The sequence below is a fragment of the Oncorhynchus mykiss genome, chromosome 18 (assembly GCF_057628025.1).
Source record: "Oncorhynchus mykiss isolate SJ-2025 chromosome 18, ASM5762802v1, whole genome shotgun sequence".
Lineage (NCBI taxonomy): Eukaryota > Metazoa > Chordata > Actinopteri > Salmoniformes > Salmonidae > Oncorhynchus > Oncorhynchus mykiss.
In genome coordinates, this window is record NC_143039.1 from 59,956,115 (window position 1) to 59,979,803 (window position 23,689).

A 23,689-nucleotide genomic window follows, 5' to 3' on the forward strand; every position below is an offset into this window, starting at 1 on the left:
ACCAAACACAAAACTAAGTGAGTAATGTTCAGTCTGAACCTACTTCTGAAGGAGAAAAGTAAAAGACAATAATCTCTAGGTCATTTTGTTATATAAAGATGAATAAATAAGGCTACTAAGCTACCAAACTGCTAGGACAGAACTGACCTGGCTGCAACTTCAATTAGCACTGAAGTGTGAAGTGAGGTGTGAAAACTCTTGAGCCTAACAATGGCAGAAAAGTTTCACAGCCTCCCCACCCAAATGCAGAGGCCGGTGAAGTCCCTCTCAGCTCTCCCGATAGCTCTCCTGACAACCCCCACACATCCACTGAGGACACACAAAAGCCAGAAATTGTGCTCCTCAAATGGCAAATACTGTACATTAAAGAGAATAAACATTTTCCAAACACCAAGTTGCTAAACTCTGGTGTCCAAACATCTAGGCATGCCCTGGAGTGTTGTCAGAGGACAGACTAGGGTCCCCCAGCCACATTATAATTCACACGGGCACAAATGACCCGAGGGCCCAGCAGGAAAGGGTGGCCCCAGCACTCAAGGGAGTGATTTAAAAAACGTCTTCCACTTTCCCCAACGCACAAGTGGTTATCTCCACCCTGCTACCACGAAAATACATTCACCTTGTCACCATACAGCGGGTGAATGCAAGCATTTCCAGGGACTGTGCCTCAAAACCTAATGTTTACCTGGCCCACCACTCCACCCTAGACTTGAACAGCCTTTACGACCAGGTCCACCTCTACAAGGCAGCAATCCCAACTTTTGCCAGGACCCTGAAGGATGTCACCCTCAACCGCAGACCCAGCACCTCACACAGGAGCAACAGAGCAATGGACACCCCGCCCAGACCAGCGAGGCACCCTCCCAGACCTGCAAGACCCCCTCCCAAAGGACCTGCACCGAGAGAACCCCCGCCAAGAGGACCTACACCCAGACCACAGCTTCACCAGTGTCATGACGTTGCCCTCTTTGGGTACAGCGAGCACCATCCTCCGCTCTCTGCTTCTACAACTAGACTGTTGTGGTCAGAGTGAGGTTGTAAATTCCTAGGGAAGACCCTGCCATATGGCCACACAGGATATAGAGATAGAATGAAGTTTCATAGAGACCTCACAGAACTTGAGGTCCGAACAACGTTTATGTTCTGGAGAAGGTATAAAAGAATGGTGAAGAATCCAGATACGAACTGGTCCGTTTGTTACAACTTGGGGAAGCTCATGGGAGACGGTGTGGCCACATTAGCATAACGCTGTTTATATAATAGCCTCAGATATGAGGTTTACATCTAATTGTTGTATAAGATGAATGAGTGAGTATGACACTGTTTGTAAAATTGTGTAATGTGATTTTGGACTGTTTAATGAAGGAAACTCCAATTCCCTTTTGAGTTTAACTAAATCAGAGGACCGCCCATGAGCCCAGTTAGGGTCAGGCATCCTGGGACAGCCCCTTTTCTGCAATTCCGAATAAAACCCAACTTTGAGAAATTCAGAATAAGAACAAGTCTGCAGCTAGGAATTCGGTATCATTAAACGCTAAGAACGACAACCCCCGAAACCTCCATTCTACAACAACATGAATGAATGTCACTCTGAACTATCCACTATAACCACAACAGAGAGAGAGAGACGGACAATTCTACAAAAGAAACACACTTTTCAACAGTGATCAAGACGACACACTGAGCGTAAATATATATATTGATTGCAATTGTTCCCGAATGGGTGAGCGTTCATGTGTAAAGGATTAGCATTTCAATTGTTATAAATATTAACTCTGTAGTGACTTCTTAGTTGACCCCCACTCCCCTTTTGTCTAACAAGCCGCCATGCCGGTTTAGCCCACTAGGACACATTCTCCTATCATTTCTTGTAACCATATTTACTTTGTTGTTTTGTTTATGCATTTATGTGAATTACTTAGTTAGTAATAAATACATTATTTAAGACAATTGATGTATGGATGACTCATAGTGAAGACTGGGTTCGTGCAGATAACCAACAATTTACGACATTTGGAATGAGACTAACGTGAGGTAAAATAAATAATTCATTAATCAGAAGACTATTGATCAGATATGAAAATATCTGAAAGGTTATATTGGGAAATTATAACTTTGTAATCTGAATATTTTCCTTGGTGCCCCGACTTCCTAGTTAATTACGGTTACATGATTTATCAGTTGATCGCGTAATACTAATTACAGAGAATCTTTAATAAAAACAGTCTTTAATTTAATGATAGTAAAGACACGACACCAGCCACACCCCAACCAGCTAAGACCACCCCAACCAGCTAAGACCACCCCAAACAAACCAAATTAGCACAATTTGGTATAGAGCAGACCTAACTCACTCTATTAAATTAGTCAAAACAGGAACAGTTTACATCTGGCTCGAAATGAATAAGGAAATTATCTCAACAGAGAAAAATGTCCATAGGTGTGCTACCTACAGTATATCTCCCCATACTTTAATGATGACAGCTTCTCCATCCTAGATAGGGAGATTAACCATTTCCAGGCCCAGGGACTGTTCTAGTCTGTGGCGACCTAAATGCCAGAACTAGACAGCAACCTGACACTCTCAGCACACAGGGGGACAAACACTTGCCTGGAGGTGACAATATTCCCCCCCAAACTATGACAAAACAACCAACAAAAATGGATCACAACTCCAGCAGCTCTGTCGCACGCTGGGTCTGTACATAGTCAATGTTAGGCTTCGAGGAGACTCCTATGGTATGTACACCAACAACTCATCCCTTGGCAGTAGTACTGTAGATTACTTTATCACTTGACCTCAACCCAGAGTCTATCAGAGCGTTCACCGTCAGACCACTATCACCCCTATCAGATCACAGCAAAATCACAGTCTACCTGAACAGACCAATACTCAATCACGAGGCATCAAAGCCAAAGGAACTGCACAATATTAAGAAATGCTACAGATGGAAGGAAAGTAGTGTAGAAACAAAAAACAATTAGGCAACAACAAATTCAAACCCTTTTAGACAACTTCCTGGACAAAACACTTCACTGTAATAGTGAAGGTGTAAACTTGGTAGTAGAAAGCCTAAACAGTACATTTAACCTCTCAGCTTCCCTATCAAATGTAAACATTTTAAGCAGACAACCTAAGAAAATGAACAATAAAGACAAATTGTTTAATGAAGAATGCAAAAACCTAAGAAATAAATTGAGAAACCTATCCAACCAAAAACATAGAGACCCAGAAAACCTTAGTCTACGCCTTCACTATGGTGAATCACTAAAACAATACAGAAATACCCTACGGAAAAAGAAAACAGCTCAGTGTAATTGAAGAACCCATAGAATCTAACCACTTCTGGGAAAATTGGGACACACTAAACAAACAACCACATGAAGAGTTATCTGTCCAAACCAGAGATGTATTGATAAACAACTTCTCTAATCTTTTTTGCTCTATAACAAAGTACAAACAGCAAAAACATATACATGAACTCACTGGATTCTCTAATTACATTGAATGAACTACAGGACAAAATACAAACCCTCCAACCCAAAAAGGCATGTGGTGTTGATGGTATCCTACATGAAATGATAAAATATACAGACCACAAATTCCAATTGGCTATACTCTTTAACATCTTCAGCATTTGGAACCAAGGACTGATAACCCTAATCCACAAAAATGGAGACAAATTTGACCCCACTAACTACCGTGGGATATGCGTCAACAGCAACCTTGGGAAAAGCCTCTGCATTATCATTAACAGCAGACTTGTACATTTCCTCAGTGAAAACAATGTACTGAGCAAATGTCAAATTGGCTTATTACCAAATTACTGTACGACAGACCACGTATTCACCCTGAACACCCTAATTGACAAACAAACCAAAACAAAGGCAAAGTCTTTTCATGCTTTGTTGACGTCAAAAAAGCTTTTGACTCAATTTGGCATGAGGGCCTGCTATACAAATAGATGGAAAACGGTTGGAAAACATGTAAAATCCATATAGACAAACAACAAGTGTGCGGTTAAAATTGGCAAACCACACACATTTCTTTCCACAGGGCCGTGGGGTGAGACAGGGATGCAGCTTAAGCCCCTCCCTCTTCAACATACATATCAACGAATTGGCGAGGGCACTAGAACAGTCTGCAGCACCAGACCTCATCCTACTAGAATCTGAAGTCAAATGTTTACTGTTTGCTGATGATCTGGTGCTTCTGTCCCCAACCAAGGAGAGCATAGAGCAGCACCTAGATGCTTCTGCACAAATTCTGTCAGACCTTGGCCCTGACAGTAAATCTCAGTAAGACAAAAATAATGGTGTTCCAAAACAGGTCCAGTTGCCAGGACCACAAACACAAATTCCATCTAGACACCGTTTCCCAAGAGCACACAAAAAAACTATACATACCTTGGCCTAAACATCAGTACCACAGGTAATATCCACAAAGCTGTGAACGATCTGAGACAAGGCAAGAAGGGCCTTCTATGCCATCAAAAGGAGCATGAAATTTGACATACCAATTAGGATCAGGCTAAAATACTAATCAGTTATTGCCCTTTATGGTTGTGAGGTCTGGGGTCTGCTCACCAACCAAGAATTCACAAAATGGGAAAAACACCAAATTGAGGCTCTGCATGCAGAATCCTGCAAAACTATCCTTTGTGTACAACGCAAAACACCAAATAATGCATTCAGACCAGAATTAGGTCGATACCCACTAATTATCAAAATCTTGAAAAGTGCAGTTAAACTCTAAAACCATCTAAAAGGAATCGATTCCTGTCACGTCTGCTCCTGCTCCTCCTCTCCGACGTACGATGGACTCCATTACCTTCATCATTTCCTCCCCTTTATATGTCACTCTCCCATGTTCACTCACCAGTTGGTATTGTTCTTGTGTATCGGGGGGGCCTTATGTTAGTGTCGTGTTCTTGGTTTTGTTGTTTTATTAAAACGTTTCACCTGCACCTACGTCTGACTCCCCGCCCATCATTACAATTCTGAAACCTTCCATAACAAAGCCGTCACTTACAGAGAGATGAACCTGAAGAAGAGTCCCCTAAGAAACACAATTAGACCCAACCAAATCATGAGAAAACAAAAAGATTATTACTTGACACATTGGACAGAGCAAACTGAAAACAGAGCAAACTAGAATGCTATTTGGCCCTAAACAGAGAGTCCACAGTGGCAGAATACTTGACCATTGTGACTGACCCAAAATGAAGGAAAGCTTTGACTACTGTTAGATTCTATTATTAGAGTAAGAACTCAACGGATACTCTGAAAGCTTAAGCCAAGTTTATTCTTCCAGAGGATCGAACAGCTGCATTGACCCTTTGGGAAGAATAAACTTGGTTTAAGCAATCAGTGTCCGTTGAGTTCTTCCTCCTACAGATAACAATGAACTTCTGGTGTAGCACCAAATATTTCAATAGGATTCCTGATAATTAACCCTATCCCAAATGTAGGAGTTAGTCCCCAGAATCCATCACTATGTACAGACTCAGTGAACATAGCCTTGCTATTGAGAAAGGTCGGCATAGGCAGACCTGGCTCTCAAGAGTAGATAAAATGAGGTAGAAACTGAGCTGCACTTAACCTCCTAACCTCCTTCCAAATGTATGACCATATTAGAGACATACGTATATCCCTCAGATTAAACAGACCCACAAAGAATTCGAAAACAAATCCAATTTTGATAAACTCCCATATCTATTGGGTGAAATACCACAGTGTGCAATCACAGCAGCAAGATTTGTGACCTGTTGCCACAAGAAAAGGGCAACCAGTGAAGAACAAACACCATTGTAAATACAAACCATATCTATTTATTTTCCCTTTTGTACTTTAACTAATTGCATATCGCTAAAACACTATATAGACATAATATGACATGTCTATTATTTTGGAACCTGTGTGAGTGTAATATTTACTGTTCACTTTTTTGTGGTTATTTCACTTTTGTTGATCATTTTCACTTGCTTTAGCGATGTAAACATGCCAATAAAGCCCCTTGAATTGAATTGAAAGGGAGAAAGAGATAAAGCGAGAGAGCGGGAGAAGAGAGAGAAAGAAAGAGGAGGGGGTGAGAGAGAGAGAGAGAGAGAAAGAGGAGGGGTGAGAGAGAGAGAGAGAGGGGGGGAGACAGAGAGAGAGGGAGAGAGAAAGAGGAGGGGTGAGAGAGAGAGAGAGAGAAAGAGAGGGGGAGACAGAGAGAGAGAGAGAGAGAGAGAGAGAGAGAGAGAGAGAGAGGAGGGAGTGAGAGAGTGAGACAGAGAGAGAAAGACAGTCAGGAATAGTAAACACACAGACAATACTAACGTGGGTGAGCCAGTAGTAGAGTCCTCTTCACTCTCCTCTGATGCATTGGTGTAGAACTGCAGCAACTCATCCTTCAGGTTCAACTCATGATGCAGCTGGGCCACCTGAGAACACACAGATCACTGAGCTGGTGATGCAGCACTAGCACTCAGTGTTGTTTACTGATATCAAAAACAAAATACCTATAACAGTGGATCTTTAAAAGTCACGTTTACACTACTGAAAAAATATAGCCAAAATGTATTTTAAAAAACTGACCAATGACACCTAACTTTGCAACATTGGCAAAAAACAGAGCTGGGTTTATGCATGAGGAACTAGTGTCCTCAGTTATTATAAATGCATGTGTGCGTACATGCACTTGTGTGCAGAATGACTACCTGTGACCCAATGTCTCTCTCACCTCCTCTGTGATGTGTCCCACTTGTACCTCCAGGTAGTCATTCTGCTCTGTGAGCGTTCTGTTCTTCTTGAGCAGTGATTGGCCGATCCGAGCAGCCAACTCCAGGTCCCTCTCTTTCTCCTCCAGCAGACGTGTGACAGCATCGATGTCATTGTAGGTCTTCGTCATCTGGCCCACTCTGTCTGCACATAGCACTGTGGATGGAGAGAGGAGCTAGAATACACACACAACTGACTTGACACACACTGTTTATAGAGAAGAGTAAGAACACATTGATCTCTGATTTTAACCAATAGCCATAACCTCAACATATCCTTAACCATACCCCTAACCCAAACCCTAAATTACACTAATTTACTTGCTAATCAATTCGAATGATATTGTCCATTTCATCCTTTACAGCATGGCCATCTAGTGAGAACCGGGCAATAGTGGTGCGCGGGTCAGCTGTTTGTTTACCCGCACCCACCCGCAATTGCTAATAATCAATCCGCAAGCACCCAACAATCAGAGACTATATGTGATAATGTGAAAATCTGATGCCCGATCCCGAGACTAACCTGCTAATACAGAACAGTCAGACACGTAAGAATGTGTTTTTTAACAGGAGTGCAGGATTTTTGTTTGCCTAATTTAGATATAGTGCCTTCAGAAAATATTCACACCCCTTGACTTTTTCCTATTTTTGTTGTGTATTTAAAATGGATTACATTGAGATTTTGTGTCACGGACCTACACACAATACCACATAATGTTAGTGGCATAATGTTTTTAGAAACGTTTACAAAAAATGAAAAGCTGAAATGTCTTCAGTCAATAAGTATTCAACCCCTTTGTTATGGCGTGCCTAATTAAGTTTAGGAATAAAGGTTTGCTTTAAAAGTTACATAATAAGTTGCATGGGCCTACAGTATTAAACACTGTGCAATAAAAAAAAACATGCATTTTTTATAACTACCTCATCCCTGTACCCCACACATCTGTAAGGTCCCTCAGACGAGCAGTGAATTTCAAACACAGATTCAACCACAAAGACCAGGGAGGTTTTCCAATGCCTAGCAAAGAAGGGAATACTATTGGGGAACTGTGGGGGGGGGAGGATCTTGGAGGGCTGGTGGCCTGGCGGTTGGGAGGTTGAGCCGGTGGCTGATGGGTCGCTGGTTCGGGAGTCTGTTAGACTAATGTCTAATGTGATGTAGATGTTGAGCGGCTTCATTGCAAGTTGATTGTATGTTTTAAATATTCAATAAAAATCTATTTTTAAAATTTTTTAAAAGGACAGGCAACGTCCTCCGTGAAAACCTGGTTCATTCTGCTTTCCACCAGACACTGGGATATTAATTCACCTTTCAGCAGGGCAATAACCTAAAACACAACGCCTAATCTACACTGGAGTTGCTTACCAAGTAGACAGTAAATGTTCCTGAGTGGTCGAATAACAGTTTTGACTTAAATCTACTTGCAAATCTACGGCAAGACCTGAAAATGGTGATCAATGATCAACAACCAATTTGACAGAGCTTGAAGAATTTAGAAAATAATATTGGGCAAATGTTGCACAATCCAGGTGTGGAAAGCTCTTAGAGACTTACCCAGAAACACTCACAGCTGTAATCACTGCCAATGGTGATTCTAAAATGTATTGACTCAGTAGTGGGAATACTTCATTTTTAATAAATATGAAAACATTTCTACAAACATGTTTTCACTTTGTCATTATGGGGTCTTGTGTGTAGATTGGTGAGAAAAAAACAACAATGTAATCCATTTCGAATTCAGGCTGTAACACAACCAAATAGGTCAAGGGGTATGAATACTTTCTGAAGGCTGTACATGTACGTTTCTGCTCATAATTTCCAACATTTTGGTAGACTATTTGATAGTCAACTTGTCTATAATTAGATACATGCAGCTTCTCTTCTGTCATTATATGTTGCCCTAGAACACTAATAAACCCTTGCTCACCAGAACAATGTCAGAAATCAATAGAATGAATGCTTTAATGTAGCTGCCATGGGTAAAATGTTCTCTGTCATCTCTGCTTTTTTCGCAGAGCAAAGACGATTAGGGACCTGGGAGAAAAATTCAATAACAAAACAAAAAATGGAAAGGTTCTCTGTGCAAAACCTCGAAATGACATCATGTTTGACCAGTTGTAAGGAAATAGAAAGCTGTGAAAACGACCCAACATGTTTCTGATAAGATTTCAGTTTGGATGTATATTTTATGTCATCATAATATCATCTTTTATGATGCTGATAAAGAAGCCCCTCTACAGATGGCATCTATTTGCATTCACATTCTCTTAAGATGCTGAGAGAAATCAGATTTCTCCACATGTTCCCAGTCTAAATGTTGCATACATTTGGTGTATAATTTTACTGAAAGAAATGCTTAATTCTACAGAGTTAATATTAAGGCTATGTGGGAGGTTACAGACCTACAGTCAGTGTCCAGATTTCAGTTTCCATTTAGCCCATCTGAACAGTAGGCTACAGTTCCCTTGATGTGACATAGGCCTATTTGAAGACCCCATCTTGTGACTGTCAAATTTGTATTGCGCCTCACATTCATCACACATAACATAATCACCAAATCTTCCTCAAACATGACTTTTCTGGCCCTCCCTTGTCTTTATTTTCAACTCTCCATTGTGCAGCTTTTCTCGTATTGAATTAAACTCAACACCACAGACACATTGTCCTTTTTGCCTCCATGGATCGACGTTAACTTCTTTTGCCCATTACCAAAAATATTTTCCGATTGCCGTGTAGGCTATTTTGCGCATGTAAGCTTAGGCTTCAGCACTAATGCCAGATAGCCTAAAACAAGAAGAAAAAAAAACTCAAGGTGTAGCCTATAGATATATTATTGCAATGATACCAATGATACCTTTATGGATTTAAGGTATTCAAGGTATTTTCTCTTTATTCAGACCGCCCGCAAGCCACCCGCCCTTCATCCACACAATATTTCATTACCCTAAACCTGCCACAGATTATGAGTCAACCCGTGCATCACTACTGTGGAACACTTTTCCTGGAACACACTGAGGGTTCAGACAAGGGGACTATTTTCCATGCCGCACACGGCTGATGTGCTCAATAGGCCTGAAGCTGATATTGATCAGAACTATAATTATCAATTTAATTAGTAATGACCTAAAAACTCACTAAAACATAACATAGCCTCTTCTAAATCAACCATCTTTACAATAAACTTACAGTAATAGAGAGCTAGAGCATCCATAAAATACAATGCTTCTTTAGCTTCCTCAACCTCCAATAGACAGACACTTCCTAAATCCTGACATTCTGTCATTAAACCAAGTACCAAAACAAAAACAAACATGAATCGAGACGCTGAGAAACTGAGACATATGATGTAAGGGAGTGTTTGTGAGCCTGAGGGTAGACAGGTCACACTGAACCAACTCAACATCACACAGCTCCATCAGTTCCTCTTTAAACCTATTATAACACATTATTAAACATTATTATAAACTGGGTGGGTCGAGCCCTGAATGCTGATTGGCTGAAAGCCGTGGTATATCAGACCGTATACCACGGGTATGACAAAACATGTATTTTTACTGTTCTCATTATGTTGGTAACCAGTTTATAATAGCAATAAGACACCTCAGGGGTTTGTGATATATGGCCAATATATCACGGCTAAGGGCTGTATCCAGGCACTTAGCGTTGCGTCATGCATAAGAATAGGCCTTAGCCGTGGTATATTGGCCATATACCACACCCCCTTGGGCCTCATTGCTTAATTATGCACATACTAACCTTTACTTCTCTGGAGCCACAACATGAGAGTCAACTATGAGTGGAAAACAAGCTACACTTAAACACATTACAGACTAATATCAAATATGAGCCTGAAGCACCATTCTCTCTACACAATACAGAACTAAATCTCCCTTAATGATAAGGTCTTACAATCTCTCTACAACAAACTGAAAAACAGGTTTACACTTAACACAACTCTCACCCTCTTTCGCTCTCTCTCAGAAAAACAAAGACACCCCCCCCCCCCCCCCCACACACACACACACACACACACACACACACACACACACACCCCAGTGTTACCCTCAGTTCCCTCCTCATAGCACCAGTCCTCCAGCTCACATCCATCCCCTGTTATTCTCTCCATCCTCCTCATCCTTCTTTCCTCTCATTCCCTCCCTCTTCTCCTTTCCACAGTGACAGTACTTAGGTAAGAAAGTCACACACACACACTCTAGTGTACTGCTGAGTGACAGCTGTAGCTGAGATAGCATCCTGATTGGAGGGGAGGAAGACAGAGGGAACCAATCAGAGATTGTAAAATCAGGGACAGACCCTCCTCCATTCCCAGTCACACCCACAGGCCATCTCAATAGAGTAAACACAAACACACACACACACACATATTCCCTCTCTGTCCAAGGACAAAGAGCATCCATCCACCTATATAATCACAGTTAAGCTTCCATCAACACACACACACACACACACACACACACACACACACACACACACACACACACACACACACACACACACCTCATCCCACAAGACCAAAACAAGGCTGAGAACGATTGATTGGACTTCCCCCTGGTGGTGTAGACCATGCCTGGGAAATTATTTCCCATGGAGGGCCACATTAGGATATATTTTTTGCCATAGCAGGCCAGAATCATATTACAGGATTATACATCATGTAGACTGTGTTGACAGATATTGTAAATCTACTGTAAATCACATCCAGATATGCTACTTATTTTACTTTTTTAACATGCACAGAAATAAACCACATCCATGTTCTCCTTTTGGTAGGTATTTTCATTATTAAACATGCAATGAACTATACAGAGGGAAAAGAACAGTGTGCATTCAGCACCATGGACAGAACTCCTGTTAACGGGTATGCACAAAAACACAAGAAAGAGAGACAACTCAAAATTACATTTAAACATCTCAATCAGTGTGAGGAGAGACGTCTCTGATGGGCATTGACTAGAGGAGTGAAGTCAGGTAGTTTCTGACGTCACTACGAACAGGACTGCTGAGAGGTGAGAGTCGGTAAGAGATGATCTGTGTCTTGACTTGTTATATTTCATCACTGAAAATGTCTGTTCACATACATAGGTTGACCCAAACAGTACAAACATCTTCTGAGCATGACTACAAATCTTTGGAAAGTTTTGTTCATCGAGAGATGCATGTGCCTACACCAGGCCTGGGCAAAGTCCGGCCCGGGGGCCGTATGCGGCCAGCGACTGATCTCAGCACGGCCCGCTTAATCTTGCTCAGATCACATAATGCATGTCATTTTCCAACACTTTGAAATCTTCAAAACGACGTGAAAACTCACTGTTCAAAGCACGCAGCAGTGATGTATACTTCTCCCGCTGGTCATCTGATAGAGAACAGACTAGTAGTGTCAGAAGGTGGGAGAGATTGTTGTCATCTGATAGAGAACAGACTAGTAGTGTCGGAAGGTGGGAGAGATTGTTGTCATCTGATAGAGAACAGACTAGTAGTGTCAGAAGGTGGGAGAGATTGTTGTCATCTGATAGAGAACAGACTAGTAGTGTCGGAAGGTGGGAGAGATTGTTGTCATCTGATAGAGAACAGACTAGTAGTGTCAGAAGGTGGGAGAGATTGTTGTCATCTGATAGGAAACAGACTAGTAGTGTCGGAAGGTGGGAGAGATTGTTTTCATCTGATAGAGAACAGACTAGTAGTGTCAGAAGGTGGGAGAGATTGTTGTCATCTGATAGGAAACAGACTAGTAGTGTCGGAAGGTGGGAGAGATTGTTTTCATCTGATAGAGAACAGACTAGTAGTGTCGGAAGGTGGGAGAGATTGTTGTCATCTGATAGAGAACAGACTAGTAGTGTCAGAAGGTGGGAGAGATTGTTGTCATCTGATAGAGAACAGACTATTAGTGTCGGAAGGTGGGAGAGATTGTTGTCATCTGATAGAGAACAGACTAGTAGTGTCGGAAGGTGGGAGAGATTGTTGTCATCTGATAGAGAACAGACTAGTAGTGTCAGAAGGTGGGAGAGATTGTTGTCATCTGATAGGAAACAGACTAGTAGTGTCGGAAGGTGGGAGAGATTGTTTTCATCTGATAGAGAACAGACTAGTAGTGTCGGAAGGTGGGAGAGATTGTTGTCATCTGATAGAGAACAGACTAGTAGTGTCAGAAGGTGGGAGAGATTGTTGTCATCTGATAGAGAACAGACTATTAGTGTCGGAAGGTGGGAGAGATTGTTGTCATCTGATAGAGAACAGACTAGTAGTGTCAGAAGGTGGGAGAGATTGTTGTCATCTGATAGGAAACAGACTAGTAGTGTCGGAAGGTGGGAGAGATTGTTGTCATCTGATAGAGAACAGACTAGTAGTGTCAGAAGGTGGGAGAGACTGTTGTCATCTGATAGAGAACAGACTAGTAGTGTCGGAAGGTGGGAGAGATTGTTGTCATCTGATAGAGAACAGACTAGTAGTGTCGGAAGGTGGGAGAGATTGTTGTCATCTGATAGGAAACAGACTAGTAGTGTCGGAAGGTGGGAGAGATTGTTTTCATCTGATAGAGAACAGACTATTAGTGTCGGAAGGTGGGAGAGATTGTTGTCATCTGATAGAGAACAGACTAGTAGTGTCGGAAGGTGGGAGAGATTGTTGTCATCTGATAGAGAACAGACTAGTAGTGTCAGAAGGTGGGAGAGATTGTTGTCATCTGATAGGAAACAGACTAGTAGTGTCGGAAGGTGGGAGAGATTGTTTTCATCTGATAGAGAACAGACTAGTAGTGTCGGAAGGTGGGAGAGATTGTTGTCATCTGATAGAGAACAGACTAGTAGTGTCAGAAGGTGGGAGAGATTGTTGTCATCTGATAGAGAACAGACTATTAGTGTCGGAAGGTGGGAGAGATTGTTGTCATCTGATAGAGAACAGACTAGTAGTGTCAGAAGGTGGGAGAGATTGTTGTCATCTGATAGGAAACAGACTAGTAGTGTCGGAAGGTGGGAGAGATTGTTGTCATCTGATAGAGAACAGACTAGTAGTGTCAGAAGGTGGGAGAGACTGTTGTCATCTGATAGAGAACAGACTATTAGTGTCGGAAGGTGGGAGAGATTGTTGTCATCTGATAGAGAACAGACTAGTAGTGTCAGAAGGTGGGAGAGATTGTTGTCATCTGATAGGAAACAGACTAGTAGTGTCGGAAGGTGAGAGAGATTGTTGTCATCTGATAGAGAACAGACTAGTAGTGTCAGAAGGTGGGAGAGACTGTTGTCATCTGATAGAGAACAGACTAGTAGTGTCGGAAGGTGGGAGAGATTGTTGTCATCTGATAGAGAACAGACTAGTAGTGTCGGAAGGTGGGAGAGATTGTTGTCATCTGATAGGAAACAGACTAGTAGTGTCGGAAGGTGGGAGAGATTGTTTTCATCTGATAGAGAACAGACTATTAGTGTCGGAAGGTGGGAGAGATTGTTGTCATCTGATAGAGAACAGACTAGTAGTGTCGGAAGGTGGGAGAGATTGTTGTCATCTGATAGAGAACAGACTAGTAGTGTCAGAAGGTGGGAGAGATTGTTGTCATCTGATAGGAAACAGACTAGTAGTGTCGGAAGGTGGGAGAGATTGTTTTCATCTGATAGAGAACAGACTAGTAGTGTCGGAAGGTGGGAGAGATTGTTGTCATCTGATAGAGAACAGACTAGTAGTGTCAGAAGGTGGGAGAGATTGTTGTCATCTGATAGAGAACAGACTATTAGTGTCGGAAGGTGGGAGAGATTGTTGTCATCTGATAGAGAACAGACTAGTAGTGTCAGAAGGTGGGAGAGATTGTTGTCATCTGATAGGAAACAGACTAGTAGTGTCGGAAGGTGGGAGAGATTGTTGTCATCTGATAGAGAACAGACTAGTAGTGTCAGAAGGTGGGAGAGACTGTTGTCATCTGATAGAGAACAGACTAGTAGTGTCGGAAGGTGGGAGAGATTGTTGGCTTCTACTTGGCGGGTCAGTAGGGTCAGTAGGAGGGTCAGTAGGAGTAATGTTCCACTTCCATTGTTGTTTGGAATTCAGTTCATCCATGAGGTCCATGATGTCCACGGTGAAGGCAAAATCAGCCAACCATTCTTCATTATTTTTTAATTTGCAAAAACTCAGCAATCTCCGACTTCAGCTCCCACACCCTTTTAAGCACCTTCCCCAAACTCAGCCATCTCATGTTTGTGTGGTAGGGGAGATCCGCACCTTCCCCAAACTCAGCCATCTCATGTTTGTGTGGTAGGGGAGATCCGCACCTTCCCCAAACTCAGCCATCTCACATTTGTGTGGTGGGTAGATCTGCATGACCCGACTGTCTCTTCCAACAGTGAGACAAACTGCCTGTGGTTTAAAGATGTTGCTCTTATGAAGTTTACCACTTTAGTGACTGTGTCCACAACATGGCTCATTTTTAGAACACATTTACAGAGCACCTCCTGATGAATGATGCAATGCAGGAAATAATTTTCTGACCTGGGTTCAGCTCAGCTACTTGATCTTGTATCCTTTTCAAAAGGTCAACGTTTTTTCCTGTCAAGTTTGGGCACCCATCAGTGGTCGCACTGGATAACTTTTCAAAACTCTGTTCCAGCTTTGCCACACACTTACTAACCTCCTCCAATAAATATTTCCCTGTGGTTGTGCTCTTCATTGACTGCACTGAAGCAAGCTCCTCTGTAATTTCAAAGTCTGGGGTTTTGCCTCGCAAGAATATCAACAACTGCGCCGTGTCACATGCATCACTGCTCTCATCCAGGGCCAAGGAGAAATAGGTGAAATCCTTTACCTTGTCTTTCAACTGTTGTTCCATATTCTCTGCGATGTCCTCAACACGCCGTGTCACTGTTCGTCTTGACATGGAAACATTTTCAAATAGCTCTTTCTTGTCGGGGAAAAGTTTTGCTGCAGAGTCAATTAAAAATGATTTAATGAAATCGCCCTGAGCGAATGGCTTGCTACATTTAGCAATTTTGTGGAACAGTACATAGCTAGCTCTCGCAATTCGGTTGTTTGTTGAATGCAGTTTTGTGAAAAGACCTTGCTGCTTTTGCAACTGAGAAAGCAATTATTTCGATGCACTTGCCCTCTGCTCTGAAGACATATTCCTATAATTCTCTGCATTCTTCATCTGGAAATGTCGGGACAAGTTGTAGTCTTTCAAGACAGCGATTGTCACATCCTGACCTTAGTTCCTTTTTTATGTCTCTATTTTAGTTTGGTCAGGGTGTGAGTTGGGGTGGGCATTCTATGTGTTCTATGTTTTTGTATTTCTGTGTTTGGCCTGGAATGGTTCCCAATCAGAGGCATCTGTTTATCGTTGTCTCTGATTGAGAACCATACTTAGGCAGCCTGTTTTCCCACTATGATTTGTGGGTAGTTGTTTTCTGTGTCTGTGTTTTATCATACCGAACTGTTTCGGTTTTCATTTATTTCTCTTGTTCTTTTCTATTCAGTGTTCGGGTATATTTAATTAAATTATGGACACTTACCAGGCTGCGCATTGGTCCGATCTTTCCTACTCCTCCTCAGAAGAGGAGGAAAACCGTTGCAGCGATGCTCTCTTTGCACACTAAGCACACAGCTTTCCCTGATACCTCAATAAATACATATTTAGATGTCCACTCTTGCTGGAACACCCTACATTCATTGTCTACTTTCCTTTTACTTGAAATCTTTGACAAACTGCAATTTCTAGCTAGCTACTATTTGTAACTGTGATGTGTTTGTCAGCCTGTCAGTCACTGTCTCCTCGTGCAGTTGTTATTTATACATGCTTTCAAAATAAATGTCCCACAAGCGGTGGGAGTTAAATTAAATCATTACACAAAGGCGAGGATTCATTGGGCTTTTAATTTGAATAACAAATACGTTTTTCAAAACTTTACAATCGCAAATTCTTTATGTGATCTGAGCAAGATTCCGCGGGCCCCGAGCCGGCATTTGCCCAGGCCTGGTGTAGACCCATTTGATATCTCTTCAGGAATACACTATACACCAGGGATGGGAAACTGTGATGGGGGTGGAGCAATAACAAAAAACAGAACTTATCAGGGGCTGCAGAGGCTCCTCGGTCTGCGTACCCACTACCATATCCCCACCTTGTGAGCAAAACGTTTTAGCTGGCCCCCTAGTTACAGCGAAGAGAAAAATAAATAATTTAAAAGCTAATTTCCTGCAACTCTACACATCTTCCCATTGGGTGGAGGCACATTTTTGCAGTTTTATATGATAACTGAGGATCGGTGGGCCCCAGAAAGGTTGGTAATACGACCATGTTTAGATAGCTGGCCCCTAGACAAACTTGCCAATCTAAAAAAATGTTAGCTGACATAGGCTAATTAAGTTACTGTTGATGCACAACTACATTTCGAAATTGCACCTTGTGTATTCTACTATTCTAACTCTCAACAGTAAGTTGAGACCCCGACTGAGTTCCAAAATAAATAAATAAATATATTATTACTATTATTATTATTATTAAAAAACCATTGAATTGGTCCGCCGGTCTACAAAAGGGCCAGCCAGTTGGTCATCTTCAACACTGACGGGTTTTTACACTCAACAGCTTCCTGTGTGTATCAAGAATTGTCCATTTGTCGCCCTCCTCTTGCCACCGCTGGAAGTTCGTCGCGCGGTCCCTTTAGTAGCTGGATACCAACAACCGAGCCAGGTTGCCAAGAACTCAACTTATACAACGCTCTCTATAGAACTACTAAAGGAAAGTCACACAGCATGTGAGTGTGACTCCAGTTGTTGGTCAGTACATGCTGTAACCGTATGTTTTGTATTCCCCATGACTACAGACACTGGGGACACGCCCGACACAGCTCTGAGAGACTACACCAAACGCTAACACACAGCCGGACCGGTGCGCACCAAGAAACAACCGGCGACCTGCCACTGACAACCGACCCAGCCATCACCCTCCCCCCTGCAAGTCTCTCTTGCTCTTCACATTCAACAAGAGTCAGACAACAACACAGTTACGCAAGGCACTGGCGGGTGGTGTCCACAGCCATGGACGGAGCATATAAGTCCCCAGGGCCGCCGGGAAATGTTTGTTCCCTTGGACTGTTGGCCTTCAACAGTGAAAACGCCGTTGAATCTGCTGGGGACTGGCATGCTATTAAGTGTATAATCTGCGACATGTTCATAGTTGTCACGGGGAAAGGTTCGATGGATACCTTCATTTGTAAAGAAAGGATTATTACTCTTCATGAAGAAATAAAACATGTGACCAAGTGCCTTGAACTGAATAAGAATTCCATGAGACCATCTGCATCTTTAAATGCTTGTATTATAATCATTTTGATCCCTCAACCAAGCCTTATAAGGCTGCGTTGAGACATTGTGTCGCTGAGTTGTCATGCTTCGCCAAATGTACAGTTGTGGACTTTCAGACTTTCAGCACGCTTATAGGGAAGGACATTCAACAAGCACAGCACTTACACAAATGTCTGATGATTGGCTGAGAGAAATTGATGCTAAAAAAATTGTTGGGGCTGTTTTGTTAGACTTCAGTGCGACGATTGACATTATCGATCATAGTCTGTTGCTGTAAAACGTATGTGTTATGGCTTTACACCCCCTGCTATACTGTGGACGAAGAGTTACCTGTCTAACAGAACACATAGGGTGTTCTTTAATGGAAGCCTCTCCAACGAAATCCAGATAGAATCAGGAATTCCCCAGGGCAGCTGTCTTGGCCCCTTACTTTTTTCAATCTTTACTAATGACATTCCACTGGCTTTGATTAAAGGCAGTGTAGTATGTCTATGCGGATGACTCAACACTATACACGTCAGCTACCACAGCGACTGAAATGACTGCAACACTTAACAAAGAGCTGCAGTTAGTTACAGAATGGGTGGCAAGGAATGAGTTAGTCGTAAATATTTCAAAAACTAAAAGCATTGTATTTGGGACAAATCTTTCACTAAACCCTAAACCAACTAAAACTTGTAATGAATAATGTGGTAATTGAGCAAGTTGAGGTGACTAAACTGCCTGGTGTAACCCTGGATTGTAAACTGTCATGGTCAAAACATATTGATACAACAGTAGCTAGGATGGGAAGAAGTCTGTCCATAATAAAGTGCTGTTCTGCATTCTTAAAAGCACTATCAACAAGGCAGGTCCTACAGGCCATAGTTTTGTCGCACATGGACTACTGTTCATTCGTGTGGTCAGGTGGAACAAAGGGGGACTTAGGAAAATTGCAATTGGCTCAGAAAATTGGCTCAGAAAAAGAGCTAACATTAATAACATGCATCTCAATCTCTCCTGGCTCAAAGTGGAGGAGAGATTGACTATATCACTACTTGCATTTGTGAGAGGTATTGACATGTTGAATGCACCCAAGCTGTCTGTTTTAACTACTGGCACACAGATCGGATACCCATGCATACCCCACAAGACATGCCACCAGAGGTCTCTTCACAGTCCCCAAGTCCAGAACAGACTATGGGAGGCACACAGTACTACATAGAGCCATGACTACATAGAACTCTACTCCACATGTAAGAATATTTTAAGATAATCCACAACGCAGAGGACTAGAGGTCAATAGGGAATTAACAATCAATGGAAATAGTTGTTTTCCAGTTCAACATCTGGTTAGAATCTGTGTAGGGGTTTCAGTCCTGGACTCATAGCTACATGTGGCAAGATCTCATTGGTCTGAATAGTCTATACATTGAGCCTGAAACAGGACACTTGTTATTTGGCCATTGGCCCAATTTTACTGCAAGGAATTCTAATTGATCAACAACAGGCTAGGGTTGGGGGCTATAAATTACATCCTGTCACTTTGTTCTGTGGAGAATCACCGAGGACAGGGAAGAATGAACATCTACTTCTCAGAATAACAGCTATGATCCGTTCCCTTTGAATAAGCCTATTTTTCTCCCCCTGATTTGCTTCGGGGTCTGTGTTAACAATAACATCAACTGCTAACACACATCAACTAACTCATGCAAGCAGTAAAATTAGATTAGAAAACAGATAAAAATGCACCTTATGGAACAGCGGGGACTGTGAAGCAACACAAACATCGGCACAGACATATGCATACAAACACACAATAGCATACGCACTATACACACACGTACACATGGATTTTGGGTTGTGGATATGTGGTAGTAGAGTAGGGGCCTGAGGGAACACACTTAATATGTTGTCAAATCTGTTATGCAAAACTGAAAGCGCGAACCACCGCATTTAACCATGGCAAGGTGGCAGATGCACAATTGAGAGCCTCCTGTCGGGCTGTATCACTGCCTGGTATGGCAACTGCACCTCCCGCAACCACAGGGCTCTCCAAAGGGTGGTGCGGTCTGCCCAACCCATCCCGGGGGCAAACTACCTGCCCTCCAGGACATCAACCACCCGAGCCACGGCCTGTACATTATACATTATACACACAGAGATCTAATATACTTTCTGAGTTATGTAACAGAGAAGATCTAGAACCTGTGTGGAAACTGCCTGTCATCTCTCCAAGCATTAGAACAGCACAAACCCTACACTATACTGCACACATAACTGCCCTCACACACAAACACTTACAGAAGTATTTGAGCGTCTCCTCGATCTGTTCTGTGGTCAGGTCGATGCGTGCGTCTGGTGACAGTAGCGGTGTGTGTAGCCAGTCGTCATGGTCGTAACCGAAGACGGTGTCGGCACGTAACCGATACACCGGCAGCTGCTCCTCCAACAGACTGATGATCTCAACTTCCGGCAGGTCAGCAGCGTTACACACATCTAGGGGAGGGGGGGGAATGAATGAATTTATGAATGAGAAAAGTATCACAGACAGAAACAGGAGACACATCACATCCTATAACTATTTTCTCATTCTTGTTAGTAGATGCACACACACATTCATACGCACTCACACAGACTTACAAACGCACTCACACACACACACCTACCAGTGAGGGTCTCAGCGTCCCTGCATGGTGGTGGTGGGGTGGGTGGCTCAGGCAGGCTCACATACTGCTCCTCCTCTCGGCTGGCCGGGCCGGGCTCTGGCTCTGGGTCCGGGGGCAGGGCGGGGGCTGGGGAGGCCAGCGTGGCTCACCTCTCACTGGGGGAGAGAATGGAGGGCCATGTGCCTACAGACCTGGAGTTCTATCTAGGTTACCAGGTACCTGCGGAGGAAGGAGAGGTGCAGAGGTCTAAACCTGAGAAAGAGAGAGGGGAAGAGCGAGAGGGGGCTGAGAGAGAGAGAGAGAGAGAGAGAGAGAGAGAGCGAGAGAGAGAGAGAGAGAGAGAGAGAGAGAGAGAGAAGGGGGGTTGGAAAGAGAAAGTGAAAGGGTGAAGAAGAGAGATTAGATAAATGTTGGGGAAAGAGACAGACAGAAGACACTTTATAAATCAGTAGACCACTAGAACATTCTGACAGTGCACTTGGCCTCCTGCCAACCAAACATGCAATGGACAGAGCATGGGCACATAGCAACTCACAACTACTAACTACTGCAGTGACACTGCTTCTACTCTGGATACTATTTACTTCAAAAAAAAATTTTAAATACATATTTTTTTTTTTTTTTTTTCATTTTTACCCCCTTTTTCTCCCCAATTTCGTGGTATCCAATTGTTAGTAGTTATGGTGGGCTCGAGAGAGACAAAGGTCGAAAGCCATGCGTCCTCCGAAACACAACTCAACCAAGCCGCAGTGCTTCTTAACACAGCGAGCATCCAACCCGGAAGCCAGCCGCACCAATGTGTCGGAGGAAACACCGTGCACCTAGCGACCTGGTCAGCGTGCACTGCGCCCGGCCCGCCACTGGAGTCGCTAGTGCACGATGAGACAAGGATATCCCTACCGGCCAAACACTCCCTAACCCGGACGACGCTAGGCCAATTGCCTGGGCTCGAACCCAGAGTGTGATGCAGTGCCTTAGACCACTGCGCCACCCGGGAGGCCCCCTATTTACTTCTATTTGTACTTTCATACGTGAGGAGTTGGCAAGACAGCACAAACAGATCTAGGACCAGGTTAGTACAGTATTTTGCTGATGTACTAGAATATCCATGTCTGCCTACCACTCTATTTTAGACTGCAGATGGAGAGAGTAGAGAGGTGAGCAGAGGTTTCATCTGAACAGCTGGCTGCAGTACACCACACACACCACACACAGTTACACACACACACACACACACACACACACACACACTCACACACCTCGAAGCATCTAACATTCTCATTAAAAACTACATCACATCCCTCAAGTCATATCATTCAACTAACTAACAATCAATCAATTCAGAAGTCAATCACTCAGTATATTTCAAACAATGTCATTCCAAACATGTTACATTTCCTCTATTAATCACTGGTTCCTATTTCCTCTAGGTTATATATGTTCTAATGTAATTAATGCAGCAGCTGGCAGAGGGGTTGTCACCATAAAGTCTCTGTAATGTTTTTACTATACAAGGCTCTGTAATGTGGTTATTATTTGTATGTATTTCACCTTTATTTAACCAGGTAGGCTAGTTGAGAACAAGTTCTCATTTGAAACTGTGACCTGGCCAAGATAAAGCATAGCAATTTGACACATATAACAACACAGAGTTACACATGGAATAAACAAAACATACAGTCAATAATACAGTAGAAAAAAGAAAACAAAAAAGTCTATATACGATGTGAGCAAATGAGGTAAGATAAGGGGGTTTAGGCAATAAATAGGCCATGGTGGTGAAGTAATTATAATATAGCAATTAAACACTGGAATGGTAGATGTGCAGAAGATGAATGTGCAAGAAGAGATACTGGTGTGCATAGGAGCAAGATAAATAAATAAATACATTATGGGGATGAGGTAGATAGATGGGCTGTTTACAGATGGGCTATGTACAGGTGCAGTGATCTGTGAGCTGTTCTGACAGCTGGTGCTTAAAGCTAGTGAGGGAGATATGAGTCTCCAGCTTCAGTGATATTTGCATTTCATTCCAGTCATTGGCAGCAGAGAACTGGAAGGAATTGGCTTTGGGGGTGACCAGTGAGATATACCTTCTGGAGTGCGTGCTACGAGTGGGTGCTGCTATGGTGACCAGTGATCTGAGATAAGGCGGGGCTTTACCTAGCAGAGACTTGTAGATAACCTGTAGCCAGTGGGTTGGGCGATGAGTATGAAGCGAGGGCCAACCAACGAGAGCGTACAGATCGCAGTGGTGCGTAGTGTATGGGCTTTGGTGACAAAACGGATGGCACTGTGATAGACTGCATCCAATTTGTTGAGTAGAGTGTTGGAGGCTATTTTATAGATGACATCGCCGAAGTCGAGGATCGGTAGGATGGTCAGTTTTACGAGGGTATGTTTGGCAGCATGAGTGAAGGATGCTTTGTTGCGATATAGGAAGCCGATTCTAGATGTAATTTTGGATTGGAGATGCTTGATTTGAGTCTGGAGGGAGAGTTTACAGTCTAACCAGACACTTAGGTACAGTGCCTTTCGAAAGTATTCGGCCCCCTTGAACTTTGCGACCTTTTGCCACATTTCAGGCTTCAAACATAAAGATATAAAACTGTATTTTTTTGTGAAGAATCAACAACAAGTGGGACACAATCATGAAGTGGAACGACATTAATTGGATATTTCAAACTTTTTTAACAAATCAAAAACTGAAAAATTGGGCGTGAAAAATGATTCAGCCCCCTTAAGTTAATACTTTGTAGCGCCACCTTTTGCTGTGATTACAGCTGTAAGTCACTTGGGGTATGTCTCTATCAGTTTTGCACATCGAGAGACTGAAATTTTTTCCCATTCCTCCTTGCAAAACAGCTCGAGCTCAGTGAGGTTGGATGGAGAGCATTTGTGAACAGCAGTTTTCAGTTCTTTCCACAGATTCTCGATTGGATTCAGGTCTGGACTTTGACTTGGCCATTCTAACA

The 23,689-nt window shown here is 42.7% G+C and overlaps 1 protein-coding gene across 6 annotated transcripts in view; it reads right to left on the bottom strand.

Moving 5' to 3' along the window:
• trak1b (trafficking protein, kinesin binding 1b) overlaps nucleotides 1-23,689 on the bottom strand; it is a 51,598-nt gene that overhangs the window by 16,490 nt on the left and 11,419 nt on the right. For 4 of the 6 annotated variants that reach the window (XM_090208909.1, XM_090208905.1, XM_090208906.1 and 1 more), the window contains exons 2-5: nucleotides 20,715-20,999; nucleotides 20,350-20,544; nucleotides 6,728-6,921; nucleotides 6,325-6,428 (exon numbers count right to left, since the gene is read on the bottom strand). In XM_090208909.1, coding sequence (XP_090065035.1) covers nucleotides 6,325-6,428; nucleotides 6,728-6,895 — 272 coding nt within the window. In that variant the 5' untranslated portion in view covers nucleotides 6,896-6,921; nucleotides 20,350-20,544; nucleotides 20,715-20,999. The remainder of the gene's footprint in view (nucleotides 1-6,324; nucleotides 6,429-6,727; nucleotides 6,922-20,349; nucleotides 20,545-20,714; nucleotides 21,000-23,689) is intronic. The other 2 variants (XM_090208908.1, XM_036953075.2) reach the window with 1 other exon arrangement.